Genomic DNA, 17,662 nt, shown 5'->3' with positions numbered 1-17,662 from the left:
TAATTCTGTTTGATATGATAGTAGGGGATATGTGACATTATACATTTGGCAAAACCCATAGAACTGTAAACAAAAACCTCACAGCTGCTTATAGGGGCAACTGGTTGGGGGAGAATGAGTATATAGGAACCCTGTTATTTTATGTTAATTTTTTTGTAAATCTAAAAATCACTCTAATAAATACTTTATTTATAATTAAAATAACAAAATTACAGAATCACTGGGTATATATTTCTATTTACTGTTTTTTTTGGGTTTTTTTTTGGTACCAGGGATTGAACCCAGGGGCACTTAATCACTGAGCCTCATCCCTAGCCCCTATTTTGTATTTTATTTAGAGACAGAGTCTCAGTGAGTTTCTTAGCACCTCGCTGTTGCTGAGGCTGGCTTTGAACTTGCGATCCTCCTGCCTTAGCCTTCCTAGCCGCTGGGATTACAGGCGTGTGCCACTGTGCTTGGCTTCCCCAGCCCTTTTTATATTTTGTTTAGAGACAGGGTCTCACTGAATTGCTTAGAGCCTCGCTAAGTTGCTGAGGCTGACTTTGAATTCGCAATCCTCCTGCCTCAGCCTCCTGAGCTGCAGGGATTACAGGCATGATCCACAGCACCTGGCTACACTATCTTTGTTTATACTCCAGTAACAGAAGTTTAATCTGTTAGATCAAGTATGGTCTTTTGTTGTTGTTTTACTTTGCATTTCCTTGCATATTACTTAGGTTGAGGATCTTTTCCAGATTGTTGGACTTTCCAAGTTTTCTGGTTATGATTTGGTCTGTCTGATCTGTTCTTGCCTATTTTCCCAGATGATTGGTTTTTTCCCCCCTGCGTTGGGACCTCCTGCATGATGGAGAAGCACTATACCACCGAGCCACACCCCAGCCCTACTGTTCACCTTTTGATTGTGAATTTGTAGAATTTAAACAATTTTAGCATATTAATAACTCCATTTTGTATGTTAAAAATGTTTTGTCACAATCTGTCATCTCTGTCTGAACTTGTCTTTGTCTTGCCCCACAGGAAGTTTTAAGTTGGAAGGGGACTGCCTGAAAATTTATTTCTGGGGAGACATAATCTCAGCCAGCCCTCTAGGTACACCCCATTTTTCTGGCTGGCTTTAGCCTTTTTGTTCCTGAATCTCCACACTGAACCCAGAGCTCTCTGGTCCAGCATGTACACGAAGGCTTCTTTTGGCCATGTTCTGAGTCCGGCATGGTTTTATCTAATGGGATGAACCTGGTTAAAGAGATTAGCAAGATGTCTTGTGACTCCCACTTTTAATCTGCAGTGTTCAGGCTACTGTTTGGCTGGGAAGGGTGCTACAGAAACGACGCCCCAGACTTGCCCCCGCTACCGTTACTGAGTTAACGGGGGTCCCAGGATAGGGAGCCCAACATGGGCAACCCCCAGTGCAGCTCCTTTCAGCCTGGGCAGTCTGCACCCTTCTCAAGGCCCTGAATGGTCAGTCCCTGGGCTCACTCAGGTTAAGAGTGGGAGCTGTGCTGCAGGAGGCTATCTGGACAACATTTGGCAAGGATGGCACTGCTGAAAGTCAAATTTGACCAGAAGAAGCGGGTCAAGTTGGCCCAAGGGCTCTGGCTCATGAACTGGCTCTCCGTGTTGGCTGGCATCATCGTCTTCAGCTTAGGGCTATTTCTGAAGATTGAACTCCGGAAGAGAAGTGATGTGATGGATAATTCAGAGAGCCATTTTGTGCCCAACTCCTTGATAGCGGTGGGGATGTTGTCCTGTGTCTTCAACTCTCTGGCTGGCAAGATCTGCTATGATGCTCTGGACCCTGCCAAGTATGCCAAGTGGAAGCCCTGGCTGAAGCCATACCTGGCTATCTGTGTCCTCTTCAACATTGCCCTCTTCCTTGTGGCTCTCTGCTGTTTTCTGTTGCGGGGCTCATTGGAGAGCACCCTGGACCAAGGGCTCAAGAATGGCATGAAGTACTATCGGGACACAGACACCCCTGGCAGGTGTTTCATGAAGAAGACCATGGACTTGCTGCAGATCGAGTTCAAATGTTGTGGCAACAGTGGCTTTCGGGACTGGTTTGAGATTCAGTGGATCAGCAACCGCTACCTGGACCTTTCCTCTAAAGAAGTCAAGGAGTGAGTAGTCTCTAGTCCTGGGGCCAGATCTATGTGGGGACACTGAGGCCCAGGCCTCTGACTCCCCACCCCATCCAGTCCCTTTTCCTCTACATTGGGTATACAACTTATTAGTATGTTATGAAGGGGCATTAGGTTGGATCACATGAAATTGCCATTATCCTAGCCCCTTTGGTCTGTGAAAATGGCAACTCCATACAGTTCAACCTAATGTTTGGCTGAGGTGGAAGGAAGGTGTCAAGTTATATAAGCTGCTTGAATAAGAATCCCCAGGAGGGAGATATAGTCAGGTATGTGTGTACGCTTCCTACTGCAGGAATGGGGTCATTCATGGTTCACATACAGTGAGACATTTGGTACTTGTTTCTTTAATCAAAGGAGGTGGATTCAGTTCCAGAAGTTTAAAATTTCTGATACATTCCCTAGCTTTCCAATTTTGAACCCTGAGCATCCACTCCCAAGGCATTGTTCTTAGACATGGTGGAATCTAATCAATACCATTTTCTTTATGGGTACAGAGCAAAGGATGGGAGCAGTCAGAGCTAGGCTGTAGTTCTGGCTTGAGGCCTTGGGCAAGTCACTTGCTTCTGTGAGTCCTTGATTGCTCATCTTTCAAATAAATGCAGGTGCTCTTGGAGCTCACCTCTCAGCTCTATGCAGAGCCTGGCATCCAGCAAATGCTCATGAAATGCCTGCTGGTGTTTACTTCTGAAATCATGATAGCACAATACACTCAAGTATTTCTAAGGTATTCTTGGCATATATAAAAAGGAAATCTTGCAGGGGCCGAGGGGAGGTGATGATGAGAAAGAATCTCCGCATGTGTGTTCGCAATGACAACCTGTGTACTGACTCCAGTGGATGGCTCTTCCCAGAAGACCCACTGTGGTGGGTCTGAAGTGACTGTCCAGGGAAGGCAGCCTGCCCTGAGCCCCTGGCTCCCCTTCATATCTTTTGTCCACTCTCTATTATGCTGTTTATATAAATGGTTATACAAGTGGTTTTCCATCTGAGTAAGTCTGGCAAGTCCCTGGGGGACTTGAACATGAGGCCTGGGGCACACCAGCAGTGGGACATGACTGAAGTCCAAGTAACACGACTGGCTTCAGAGGGCTGAGTTAGCTCCCCACAGGTGGAAGGAAAGTCAGAGTGAAGGTCACTGCTTGGGATTTTGTTTTCTCTGTGGGTGGAGATTACTGCTACAAATCCCTAGAGGAGAGGATTGTAACCGGCTCTGTCCTTCCTAGATGACAGGTCCACAGGGACAGCATAAGGTGGCATGATTTGCATAAGTCACCTAAGGAGGTTGTGAAGCCAGAGGGAGAAGCAGAATTCCTGGGGAGTGTGAGAGGCCAATGGCAGAACCAGCTTTTGTGAGCAGATATTTGTTTTCCGAATAGGGTCAGTCTCCTGAGACATATAAAAATGGCTCTGTAGCCCCAAGTCCCTTTTTGTTCAAGTGGAGAAGTCACCCAGGTTTCTCTCAGTGACCAATGGATCCGAAATTTCAGGCAAATATTTAGCTTACTCAAAACTACCTCAATGCCCTATACCAACTTGTTAGAGTGAAATTATCCTGACTCCATTGACTTGGACAAAAAATCTCTCTATTACCCACACACAAAAATATGATGATGATAATATTGAGAGGAACAAAAACAGGAAAGGAAATTCAAACAAGATTCTCACCAGCAACTAATAGATGGCTTTAATTTTTTCACATTTCAGTCTAGTCTTGTTAGCAGTGACATAATAACATAGTGTAATCATAGTATAAATGCAATTGAGTATTCCATTCTGTTATCTGATTACATAACATTTGCATAATGTTTACAATGATCCTGTTTAATGGTTGCATACTGTTTCACTGCATGAATGTGCACACTTAGGCATTTAGATTATTCTTTTTTTTTTTTTTTAAAGAGAGAGTGAGAGAGGAGAGAGAGAGAGAGCATTTTAATATTTATTTTTTAGTTCTCGGCGGACACAACATCTTTGTTGGTATGTGGTGCTGAGGATCGAACCCGGGCCGCACGCATGCCAGGCGAGCGCGCTACCGCTTGAGCCACATCCCCAGCCCCTAGATTATTCTTATTTGTGTCTATTTTAAGTATCTTTGAGTCCTGTGCTTCTGTCTCTGTTCTCTTATTTCCCTTTGACTAAATTTCCAGGAAGGAAGTGTACCTGTTGGCTTTCTCTTTCTACAAAGCTGGTCTTAAGACACAACTGTATAACTTAAATCTCTTTCTCCTTTATAAAATTTCCAATGATGTTACACTATAGAGGAACTAATTGTGCTTCTAAGAGTATAGCCTGATACGCTCACCGGTGCACAGACTCTTAATGGCGTAGGCAATGCCCAGGAGGGGAGTGAGGCTTAATGGAGATGTAACTGCCTGGGGCCAGCATCCTGGATCCAGTACTGAGCACAGCTCTTACCTGTGGTGGGAAAAACTAGGGAAGGAAGGAATGAGAAAGCAGAGTGACACTTACTTTCACTGCAAGTGATGCTAAAATTTTTTTACCTTCATATTTTGATGCCTTCATTTAGGAAGATTAATAAGTTTATGGAACAAAGCTGGCTCCCAAAAATACTCCCTAGAAAAATAAAAAGTCTATTTACCTTTTGACATCTCAACATTGAAAAGTCGTAAGCATTTATCTGTCCCTGGAATTTCTCAGTAGTATGCTCATCCTAGGATTCTGATGAAAAAGAGATGGGGCCCTGTGGGAGGCAGGGAGAGGAAGCAGTTATCATCCACTAAGATTTTTTTAGGAGGATTTCTCCTTTTTCCTTTCCTCACCAAATCTGGACGTGCCAGCAAAAAGGCTGAAGTGAGCCTCATGTCCTTGAGGACTCGAGCCTGAGGACTTCAGGGACGTCCAGGAGCGTTCTGACCAGGAGTGGCAGGCTGGTCAGAGGGCTGCTAGTCTGGATAATATGCACATGCAGCCTCGCAGGAGCTGGTGCTGCCTGTGGGCTGTGTGATTTCTGGTCATTTCAAGCTCTGTCACTGGAGCAGCTCTGTGCAAGGCGCACCTAGCCGGACCAGGATAGGGAAGGCTGAGTTGGGCACGTGCCAGCATTCCTGGTCCAGCTCCTGACAGGGAAGCTGGGTTCCTGTACCTGGGCTCTCCAGGAACCAAGGATGGAGCATGAGGCCTCAGAAAGCACAGAGAGGTGGGTAGTTTTTGAAGATTTCCCAAGGGATTGGAGGATGAATGTTTGTTCACTGACTGGCAGAAACCTCAAATTATTCAAAGTGCTTTGGTGGGGGGTTTTCATCTTTCTCTCTTCTTCCTGATTTTCTTTTTTCTTTTTTTTAAATATATATTTTTAGTTGTTTTTTTTTTTAGATGGACACAATATCTTTATTTTACATTTATGTGGTGCTGAGGATCAAACCCAGAGCCTCGTGTATGCTACGTGAGTGCTCTACCACTGAACCACAACCCCAGCCCTTCTTCCTGATTTTCTATGGCTTGTTCTCTATTTCTTTCCCCAGAGAAACAGTGAGTGGGTGGGCAGAGAAAATACAGGATTAAAAAACATCTATGTGGCACACACCTGTAATTCCAGCAGCTCGGGAGGCTGAGGCAGGAGGATTGCGAGTTCAAAGCCTGCCTCAGCAACTTAGTGAGGCTCAGGAAGCTGAGACATCAAGAGGATCGTGAGTTCAAAGCCAGCCTCAGCAAGGCACTAAGCAACTCACTGAGACCCTGTCTATAAATAAAATACAAAAAAGGGCTGGGGATGTTGTTCAGTGATTAAGTGTCCCTATGTTCAATCCCTAGTACCAAACCAAAGCCAACCAAACCAAAAAAAAAAAAAAAATTAATTAATTAAAAAAAAAAAACAAAACTATGGATTCTGACTGGATTCTAGTGCTCTGTGCCAGGTCTCAGATAATCACAAGGTGGTCTCATGGCTTCTGGGCAATGGCAAATGGGGTAGTCATCATGCTTTAACATTCTGTGTTTCCCTCCCTCCCCAGGCTGGTGGGCCTGACTGGGCCAGGAAAAGGAGGCATTGTCTCAGATGTAATTGGTAGAGGCCCTCAGAGGAGTCCAGAGAAATGCCTCTGCTGGGGCCTGAATTCTCAGAGCCAGACGGATCCGTAGTTCTCAAACTGTGTTTTTTTTTTTTTTTTTTTTTTTGGTATCAGGGATGGAACCCAGGGGCACTCAACCCTGAGCCACATCCCCACTCATTTTCTGTATTTTATTTAGAGATGGGGTCTCACTGAGGCTTAGGGCCTTGCTGAGCTGCTGAAACTGGCTTTGAACTTGAGATCCTCCTGTCTCAGCCTCCCAAGCTCCTGGGATTACAGGCGTGCATCACCACACCTAGCTTCAACTTTCATTTTTTTGTTTTTCCAGTACTTGGGATTACCCAGGCCTCACACATATTAGGTAAGCACTCTTCCACTGCTCTACACATCTAGCATTTTTTATTTTGAGACAGTCTTGCTAAGTGTCTGAGACTGGCCTTGAACTTCTGATCCTCTTGCTTCAGCCTCCAGAGTAGCTGGGATCTCAGGTGTGTGCCACGCACCTGATTTCAATCAGTACTTCTTTCATTTTATGGCTGTGTCTTCTCCATCAGACTGGGACTCCTTCAGAGAGAAGCCCAGTTGAGCACAGGGAAGGTGGGCCAAACTTGATGGAGGTAGGTTTTCCCTGGGCCTCCAGCTGCTCACATCTCTGGAATACCCCCACTGCTCAGAAGCATTGCCTTGTTTATGCAGGGCCTGCCCTCCTTCCAACCACAGATTAAGGCCTGCCCTCCTTCCAACCACAGATTAAGACAAAGCCAGGCAGAGAAGAGCTACTTAGGTGATGAGCTGTCTATTTATAAACAGCAAGTATTTCCCAGGCTACATTTTTTTTCTCTGCTTGGGGGTCACCAGAGTTTATAGAGTCTTGACTAAGATAAGGCCTGTGTATTAGCTTACTCCCCACAGACAAGCCACAAAGAGCCTGGACAAATTATCACATCAGAGTTTTTTCCAGAGAAATAAACAATTTTGTAGCTGCACCAACAAATCAATAAGGGAAGACATATGGAAATGAATGGGAAGGAAAGAAGTCATAGGAGTATAACTGACAGTGAGTCAACCCCAACCTAGGCTAGCTGAGGAACCTTGGCAACTTGCTTGACCTTTCTGAGCCTCTTGTGCCATCTGAGAACTGAGAATATAAGTGTGGAGATGTGGTGCAGATATAGGTGTACACATGGAGCACTTGGAATACAGTAAGGTCTTAGCATTTCCTTTAAGATTGCTTTTTTGAGTAGTCACTAGACTTAAAGAATTGCAAGTATCAAGGGAAGACACAGGAGGAGGCGGCATAGCCTCATCCTCAGAGAACCCCAGTCGGAGGAGACACAGCCCTGCCCTGTTGAGACCAGCAGGGCGACCTGTCCACTGGGGTTAGGGAGGTAAGGTGGGAGACCAGGCTGTCCAGAAGGCCAATACGCAGACTAAAGGCAGCTAAGAGCCTCTGCTGGCCTCACCCCAGGTCTGCAGGCCTGGCCCTCATTTCACATACATGTGTAAAATGTGTGAAATGTATAAGGCAGGTGTGCAGGGTTTACCCCAGTTTAGAGACACCAGGAGGGCACATAAGTATCAAAATAAGGATAGATGATGGTGGTTAGGAAATGGTTGCCTGCCGGTTTCTCTAGTTAAACTGGGCTAACTGGGCTGCACGAAATAACCACACAAGAGACACAAATACCTTTTTCTTTGGGGTTGCTGTGACGGCTCCTCTGACCTTAAGGGTCTGCAGAAACAGAGAGAGCGAGAGCACGTACTAACCCCTTTTATTGAGGAGAAGCTATTCAAATGAGGCAAGGGGTCAGGTTTCAGGGGGCTGAGTCTATCTTCATGATGTCCACCATCAGCAGGTTGACTGACATCTGGGTAGGCCACACCCAAGGGCACAGTAAGAGGAGGGGACACACACAAGGCACTTCCATGGAAGATTCTATCCTAAACCTGTTTAGGATATAAACAGGGGTTATATTACAAAGGATATAAAAAGGGGTTATATTACAAAGGAACAGGTGAGCGTAGCTTCACCCATGGGGCTGTAGCAAGACACACCCATTTCTGTGACTGAGGGCCTCAGCACCCAGCTGGGGAGTGTAACTCAGTCACCCATAAGGTTGGCCTCCCACAGTTGCCGGGACAGGGAGCAGGTGGAGGGAACTTGTGCTTTCCTAGGAATTTTTTTTTTTTTTTTTTTTTTTTTTGGTGCCAGGGATTGAACTCAGGGGCACTTGGCACTCAGCTACATCCCCAGACCTATTTTGTATTTTATTTAGAGTCAGGGTCTCACTGAGTTGCTCAGTGCCTTGCTAAATTGCTGCTAAATTGTTGAGGCTGGCTTTGAACTCTTGATCCTCCTGCCTCAGCCTCCTGAGCTGCTGTATTACAGGTGTGCACCACTGCACCTGGGGCTTTCCTAAGAATTTAACCAGAAAAGCCAATAGGCAGGAAGGCCCTGAGAGGCATGAAGAGAGGCAATGTGGAAACCAGCGGCCACCTGCTGTTGGCTGGTCTCTAGATGACTTACTGAGTGGCTCTGGGGAAGGTTCTCCCCTTCTCTGAATCCCACTTCCTCCTTTGTAGAACAAGCTGTCCAGATGGTTCTAAGTGGAGAGAAGCCTGAACTTCCTGAGGGCCTAGGGAATGCCAAGCCTGGTCAAATGTGTTCCTTACATCACTGAGAGGTGATGATCATCTGGCCTCATATGGTCCACAGAAGTCAAGCCCCACAGCTTAGCTTTGGGACTCAAAGGTCTGCTCTCTGGCACACCTATGCCGGTCTATGGAGACAACTGAGGATATCTATAGGGTTTTCTGTGCTAGGGAGAGGGCTCCAGGGACATGCAGGTCAGGAAGAGGGGTGAACAGATTGGCGTTGGAAACTCTCAGCCCTGAGGAAGGTAAGCTGGACTTCGGGGTGGAGTGGAGGGAGCATTTCAGATGTTCAGTGTTCCCAGAACTTCTGGCTCCTTAAGACATGGTTGGGAGCCCCAAGCTGAAGGCCTTGCCAACACCCTTCCAGTCACATTCTCAAAGGTACCCCCTGCCTGGGCCACGTGCGCAGCTCTTGGACTCCTGTGGGAAGTGAAGCAAGTCTTGGTGTCTGCTCTCTCTACAAACATGGAGCTATCAGGGAGACAGGCACAAGTGAGAACTTAAGCAGAGGGTGGCCTCCATCAGCCAGCAAGTATCTCATAGCACCTGCATCCTACTGGGCTGGAGCTCTGCACCAGGCCGACCTCAGTGAGAATCCCACATGGCAGCTGTCCTTAAAGACCAGAAACCACAGCTGTAGAACTTACGCCACCAGCTCATAAATGACTGCACCCCTGGGATATGTGGTCTGTTCTGATCACACCTGATGCAAGCTGCCCAGGCACATGTGCTGCCTGGGATGGCTTCTGCTCTGCCACCACCCGTGGAGCCAGCCTTTGCAAACAAGCTCATGTTTATTGTGCATCTCCTCCACACCAGGCACCCTTGAAACACTTCAAACAACCTTGTATCAACTCCATTTTAGATTAAGAAACTGAGGCAGGGAGAGGTTAATGAATTTATCCAGGAGAATAAAGCTGGACTGAGAGCCAGAGTCAAACCCAGATGCTCTTATCCCTGCTTACATCACCCTGCCACCTAGAACCACCCATTCTCCAGACAGAGGGTCTTGCCCACACATGAAGAAGAGGTCAGGGCTGCAGGCCATGTGGAAATATGATCACCACGGCCCAAGCCACCATGCAGCCTTTCTAAAGTCTTAATTGTCATAGATGGAAGTCAAAGGCAGTTCACAGAAAAGGGACAACAAGTGGGTCATAAACATATGAAAAGATGTTCAACTTCTCTCATAATGAGAAGGTAATATTTTTCTTCTATTAGGTTGGCAAAGTTCAAAAGCCAGACCTGTGTGGGTATAGCCATGGAAGGCCAGCTCTCACAAGCAAGGTTGTTAGCCCCCTAAAGGGAGAAATATGGGAGGGAGCTGGCAGAATCACTCTTTGATGCAGAAATGTCTCATCTAGAAATTTACTGTTAGATATATTCACAACAAGTACTGTGACCCATGTCCGTGTTTGCATTAACAGGGGAATGGGAGAAACCCAAACTGCTGTCAGTCGGGAATTGAACAGAAACCCTGTGGGTCATTTTCAGGACAAAAATTCAGGACAATTTCCAATGGCAGGTGTAAAAAGACTTCTAAGAAACTACTAAGGGAAAAAGGAAATGTTCAAGGCATTATGTATACAATGTTACCATTCAGGTTAACAAACAAACAGGAAAAATACCATTGGCAGAGTCTCTGCTTGGTTGTCCATGCGCGAAGCCTCTCTGGGTGGACAGGCAAAGCTGGCCACAGTGGTGGGACCTGGAGGCTGAGAGACAGGGAGGGAGAAGTGTTTTGTATTAAAGATATTTTATTTAGAAGCTAAACAATGGGGGCTGAGGTTGTGGCTCAGTGGTGGAGTGCTTGCCTAGCAAATGTGAGGCACTGGGTTCAATTCTCAACACCACATATAAACAAATAAATAAATAGAGGTCCATCAATAACTAATAAAAATTTTTAAAAAAGAAGCTAAACATGGATATCTTTTTGAAGAGTGCAATCATCATTTTCAATGAACATTGTTAAAAATAATGTCTGTTTTAAAAAATAGCATGCTTTCTATTCTTGTGTTTCAAAAGTCTATTGCTATTAAGTAATGAATAGCTCACAGGCAGCTTTTTCACTTGAGACAAAATGTACACAGATGAGTGTGCAAGTATTGTATATAGCTGGATGAATTTTGCACATTCAGGTCGGGCAGAACAAACCCAGCCTGCTTGAGTGCAGGTGAGTGCTTTCACCATAAAGATTCCTTTTGAATTGGGAATCTGTGTGAATACGTGTTATGCTTTAAACAGCTGAACATAGAATAGAGAAATGTAAAAGTGTATGGAGCCCTGCCTGTCGGCCTGGAGAGCCAAGGTTGCAGCCACATCTTTCAGATGAGTAAGGAGCCCTCACCTGGCTAGAGATGGAATTCACAGACATCGAAGGGTGCCTGCCTCAGGTCTCAACTGCTTGCCTCTGCACAGGCCCAGAGCAGACCTTCTGGAACCTTCTCGTTGGAAGGGTCTTTGGTTAGGAGTGACCTGTCAGAGAAAGATAAAGTTGGTGAGAGATTTAGGGATTAAACTCTGATGGTTGCCAGCAAGAACCTTGTCCATGATCACTACCTATCTTTTCTAGCAACCTGGCAGGGGTCCCAAGAATTATCGCAGGTGGGGGCCTGACAGCAGAGTGAATAGGTGAATTTCTACATTTCCTCAACACTTATGTCTTGGTTTACTATCTATTTCCACCTTCTAGAGCATAAGCTCCAGGAAGGCATGGACATGGGCTATGTGCTTACTGTTCTTTCTAAAGTGTCCAGGACTGCAGCCAATACATAGCGGCTACAGAGCAAATATTTATCAGGTGAGCAAGGGAAGGAAGGAAGGAAGGAATGAAGGGAGGAAGGAAGGAAGGAAGGAAGGAAGGAAGGAAGGAAGGAAAGAAGGAAGGAAGGAGCCAGGTTTTTAGAGGCAGGGGATGAGAGGAACTGGCACCTGGTGAAAAGTCTGGGAAGCCTGAGTCAAGTTCTCTGTTTCTCCTCCAGTCGCATCAAGAGCAATGTGGATGGGCGGTACCTGGTGGATGGTGTCCCTTTCAGCTGCTGCAACCCCAACTCACCACGGCCCTGCATCCAGTACCAGCTTACCAACAACTCAGCCCACTACAGCTATGATCACCAGACTGAGGAGCTCAACCTTTGGCTACATGGCTGCAGGGCTGCCCTGCTGAGCTACTATGACGGCCTCATGAATTCCATGGGTGCTGCCACACTCCTTGTCTGGTTCTTTGAGGTAGGCCTCAGGCCAGCTGTGGGCGAGAAGGAGCTCCCAGCCTCATTTGGGTTTAATGGGGGTGGAGTCGGGCCTGGAGAGTGCATTTCCCTCCACAACACCAGCTTTGGACTGGCTGTGGTCACAGCACTGAGCTTTCATCCCATGTCTCTGCTTCATTTAATTTCTTTACCATCACTTTTTTTTAATATTTATTTTTTAGTTGTAATCAGGCACAATACCTTTATTTTATTTATTTATTTTTATGTAGTGCTGAGGATCGAACCCAGGGCCTCACACGTGCTAGGCGAGTGCTCTACCGCTGAGCCACAACCCCAGCCCATCCCATCACTTTTTGAAAACTTAAAAAAAAAAAAAACCTTTATTTTTATTTATTTATTTATTTATTTTTATGTGGTGCTGAGGATCGAACACAGTGCCTCACACGTGTAAGGCAAGTGCTCTACCATTGAGCCACAACCCCAGCCCTTTCCCAGCACTTTTTAAAAAAATATAGAGGTGATATTCACAGAACATAAAATTACATTTTAAAGTGTACATTTAATTGGCATTTAGTATATCACAATATACTACCATCTAGTTCCCAAACCTTTCTATCACCCCAAAGAAAACCTCACGTCCATTCAGCAGTCACTCTTTATTCTCCCCCATCTCCTGCCCCTGCTAACTATCAGTCTGTTCTGTGCCTGTGGATTTACCTGTTTTGGACATTTCACATAAACAGACCCATATAATATGTAAGCTTTTGTGTTTGGTTTCTTTTACTTAGCCTGTTTTGGAAGTTAATATTGTCCTTTCACTTTTTGAGATCTTGGACTGCTGTTCAACCTCCCTCTGATATAGGGATACAACACCTAGCTTTGGAGACTGTTGGGAGGCAACATGTACAACAGTATGTATGTTAGGGGTGTTTGGTAAATAGGAACTGTTTGGGATTGTGTTTCTTCAGATTCTGATCACCATTCACATGTTAATGTAGTTCTTAGATCTTAAAAATATCAGCAAGCCCCCCGTTAATTCATTGAAGAGAATGCTCAGACAATAAACATGTTGGGCACTGTTCTAGGTGCTGACCAAGGGCATGACTGGGAGACAAGGTGGTGGCAGTGGGGGTGCAGTAGGGACTCAGGATGCCTACTTTGAGTTTCTCTGATAGCAGAAAACCCAGACTCCAAAAATCCAAACATACAAAGCCAGAAACATTAGGTAGGAAAGCTTTTTACATCAGAATTTCTTTGAAGGGTTCTTTTTAAGTCATTTTTCCAGTACTATGGAAATTATAGGGTATATCTACTATGTCTGTGGCTGCTACACACCTTTTTAAATTCACTATATGAAACTAGAGGGTGACTATACTGCCCAGGAAGGCTTTATTAATTATTTTTGGCACTAGAGATTGAACACAGGGATGCTTTACTTATTTATTTAAAATATTTTTATTAGTTGTTCATGGATCTTTATTTTATTTATTTATTTATATGTGGTGCTGAGAATCGAACCCAATGCCTCGCACATGCTAGGCAAGCGCTCTTCTACTGAGCCACAACCCCAGCCCCACAGGGATGCTTTAGTACTGAGCTACACCCCTTTTTATTTTTATTATTATTATTTTTTTTGTTTTGAGAGAGAGAAATATTTATTTTTTAGTTTTTTCGGCAGATAAAACATCTTTGTATGTGGTGCTGAGGATAGAACTCGGGCTGCACGCATGCCAGGCGAGCGCAATACGCTTGAGCCACATCCCCAGCCCCACCCTTTTTTATTTTTAGTTTTGAGACGGGGTATCTCACTAAGTTGCTTAGGGCTGTCCTCAATTGCTGGGTCTGGCCTTGAACTTTCGATCCTTCTGCCTGAGTCACTAGGACTAGAGGCATGTACCACCACTGTGCTCAGCAGCAAGGATTCTTTGTATATTTTTTTTTTTTTTGGTGGGGTACTGGGGATCGAACTCAGGAGCACTCAACCACTAAGCCATATTCCCAGCCCTGCTTTCTATTTTTATTTAGAGACGAACTGGGTCTCACTGAGTTGCTTAGCATCTCATGTTTGTTGAGGCCAGCTTTGAACTCATGAACCTCCTGCTTCAGCCTCCCCAGCTGCTGGGATTACAGGCTTGCACCACCACATCCAGCTTTTTCTTTTCTTTTCTTTTTAAATATTTTTTTTAGTTGTAGATAGACACAATATTTTCATTTATTTATTTCTATGTGGTGCAGAGGATTGTAGCCAGGGCCTCAAGCGTGTGAGGCAAGCACTCTACCACTGAGCTATAGCCCCAGCTCCACAGCAAGGCTTCTTTTGATATCAAGGTCAACAGCATATTCATGACCATTTAGCTTTGGGCCCTTTTTGTTGGTCTTGCCTCCTGAGACAGTGTCTTGGGAACGAGTAGGTAGACCGAGGAGAGTAGCTTATTGCTAGAAGTTTAGATGGTTAGGATCTCGCAGAGCTCATGAAAAGACTGAAAGGACAAAGCAGTCAGCTGGGAAGTGGAGTCCCACTAGCTGCCTCTCAGCTTACCTCCCTTGTAAGATCCTACTGACAAAATGAGGGCTAGCACATCGTGTGCAGGGAGTAAATGGCCCCAATTTCCTCCAGGCCTTTTGTGATTAGAGATAGGATGAACACGAAGGTGGCAAAGATAATGACCCCTTGACCCCTATGCTTCTTAATCCAGTCAGGAGATGACATTAAACTTATGAACAAAGGGAGGACCATAACCAAGGGCAAAATTCATAATGCAGTGGGTGTTCTATAGGAAAGCAGGAAGGGATCAGTGTGGACGCACTCAGCATGAGGATTTCCTGGAGGAGGTGACTTTTTCCATTGTGAAAATATTCTATTAAACCTTCAATCGACAATAATAACAAAAGTTAAAACTCCACCACTTACTTACTAGTCATTATAAATTATCCCCAGAGCATTCATCAGCAGGTATTTACTGAGACCCCACCATTACCCAGGGTATTCTAGGAGCTGAGGCACTGGGTGAACAGAGCCATCAGGGCCAGCCCTGCCCTCAAGGAGCAGCCTAGTCTTCTCACAGTGTGCCCTGACACACAGGAAGCAGAAGAGTACAAATCAGGCATTTGTGTAGAAATATGTGACCAATGGAATATGTCACTGGAAAAGCAAAAACAGTACTTACCAAGCTAATCACAGATGACACTCCTATTTGTCCTGCCATGGGCCAGCATTGTGTGCTATACAGATACCAAGGCACCACAGCAACCATGTGAGGCAGGTGCCATTGCATCTGGAAACCTGCAAACCAGAGGAATAAGTCCTGGTTTCCTAGTCACATGACTTGTGAAGTGCCACGGCTGGGGTTCTAACCCAGGCGTTTGGCACCAATGTCTGCCACATCCAAATGATCCATTACTAGCATCCATTCATAGCCACTCTAATCAAAATAAAGTAATAAAGAGAAACCACACATCCTATTGTTTGCTGAAAAGGTGTCTTTTGACATTCAATGATTACCAAACACTCAATACATGCCAAGGAATGTGCTAGGAATGGGGTGGAGGGCATCATGGTAAAGTAACCCAGGACTGAGGGAGTAGCAAGGGAACTCTCCAAGGGTTGAAGCTGAATTAATGGTAAGGTGAATGTTTTGGGAAGAGAACAATGAATGGTACAGACCCAGAGGGGAGAAAGGATTTGGTGTGGATTAGAGGCAGACACATTGAGCCCGGATGCCCCCCTCAGTTTGAGCACTACTCTGGGAGGCACAGATTGGTGGAAAACCCATGGTTTCCTCCTAGCCCAACTCCTAGCTCCTGCCCCTCATTCCTGTCTTCTCTCTTCACCAGGTAACTGTCACAGTTGGGCTGCGCTATCTGCATACAGCACTGGAAGGTGTATCCAATCCCGAGGACCCTGAGTGTGAGAGTGAGGGCTGGCTGCTGGAGAAGAGCATACCTGAGACCTGGAAGGCCTTTCTGGAGAGCTTGAAAAAGCTGGGCAAGGGCAACCAGGTGGAAGCTGAGGGTGCAGATGCAGGCCAGGCCCCTGAGGCTGGCTGATGGCCCCTGCCCTGCCCCTCCTGAACACTGAGTAGTGGACTCCAGGAAATGCGGATTCCTCCCTTGTCCAACTGAAAGTCTGATCTCCCAAGAAGGCTGGCCACCTCTCAGAGACTCTTCTTGTCTCTGGGAGACAAGAAGTTTAGGGTCCCCAAAGTGTGTGGCAAACACACTTTTTGAATGACTCCAAATGTGAATAAATGAGGCCCAGCAGGCTCCCTGCCCTGGGATGTGCCCTTATGATGGACTCACGGCCTCTCTGGTGATGACTAGCCAGGATTTATGCTTCTCCTAGCACATTAATCCAGTCTCATCTTTAAGTATTGACCACACCTGAGTGCTGCTCCTCCTTTAGTTTGGCTGTTATGAGCTCCAAGTTGCTTTATTTTAAATCTAAAGCATCACTTGATGCATACAGGAATCTGAAGAATATAATGGCCATTTTGTGGGGGGTGGTGGGGGATGTTGATAATGGGGATTGAACCCAGGGCAATTACCCACTGAGCCACATTCCTAGCCCTTTTTGTATTTTATTTATAGACAGGGTCTCACTGAGTTGCTAGGGCCTCATTAAATTTCTGAGGCTGGCTTTGAACTCAATCCTCCTGCCGAAGCCTCCTGAGCCGCTGGGATTACAGTATGCCACTACGACCAGCTTTTTTTTTTTTTTTTTTTTAATGCCAAGATTGACAGGTCATTTTGTTTGTTTAATGCCAGAAGGTGGGGGAGAGTTACCCTTTTCTAAGGGTATTGGACTCTCCAAAGCATTGATTCCCCTATACAGGAATTCAATCGTGGGGCAAAAGAATTTTGAGGTAGGGGCTTATTTCCCACCAAAAACACACTGAAAGGCCTGCTTTTCTGTTACATTCCCATGCTCTGTCACTTAGTCCAAGTAAATCATGGGCTGTCAGCATGTTCTAGCAATACCCTAAAGTGCTAAATGAACACCTGCAGCTCATCTCTAGGAAGTCCTGGATTAGGTTACTGCCCTGCTGTGAAAGAGGAGCAATTATCAGGCAAGAATTCACCCCTTTGGAGGTCAGGCCTCACCTTCTGGTGGGCCTGGGGACACCTGTACAGGCGGCTGTGACATCCCCCATGGACCAATATAGTGGAGGGCAAGGAGTCCTCTGGGAGTTTCTCCCCCAATATCTATCCTGCAAAGCAATATTTTGGAATGTTTCTGTATCAAAGATTCTTTGAGAAGCCAATGTTCCTGAGCTAGCACTTGTATAAGAAGGGTTCACTTGCTTTAGGAAACAGGAAAGCTTCAGGGAAAGGAGAGCACAATTTTACTGGCATTCCAGGCCCCTGGGGAACCTGATCACAGAAGGGCCCAGCATAATTCTGCTAGTTGGATAAACATTCAAGAGAGTTTATTCCTACCTGGCTAAAGATCAAAGCCAGGAGGTAGAAGACAGAAGGGGAACAGCCTTTAACTTACCTCTGCTCTGACCAAGAAATGGTGTTGGTAATAGGTTACTTTGGACCCAGTCGGGGTTTATTCTAGGAACTTTAGTATAGAGACTAAGATACTGGTGCTGTCTGAGCTATGTCTGGGATTCAATTCTCTCAGATCAGA

At 45.6% G+C, this 17,662-nt stretch overlaps 1 protein-coding gene across 1 annotated transcript; it reads left to right on the top strand.

Annotated features, from left to right (window-relative positions):
* Positions 1-1,533: 1,533 nt before the first annotated feature.
* PRPH2 (peripherin 2) lies at positions 1,534-16,293 on the top strand (the record flags this gene model as incomplete). Its single annotated transcript, XM_081296015.1, has 3 exons — positions 1,534-2,114; positions 11,803-12,049; positions 15,865-16,293. 3 exons carry the CDS (start codon positions 1,534-1,536, stop codon positions 16,075-16,077), a joined length of 1,041 nt encoding a protein of 346 aa, XP_081152141.1. The 3' UTR covers positions 16,078-16,293.
* Positions 16,294-17,662: the final 1,369 nt, after the last annotated feature.

The sequence above is a fragment of the Spermophilus citellus genome, assembly GCF_964194105.1.
Source record: "Spermophilus citellus genome assembly, chromosome: 5".
Taxonomy (NCBI): Eukaryota; Metazoa; Chordata; class Mammalia; order Rodentia; family Sciuridae; genus Spermophilus; species Spermophilus citellus.
The sequence above is the reverse complement of the archived record's forward strand: the minus strand, read 5'-3'. Positions and strand labels throughout refer to the sequence as shown.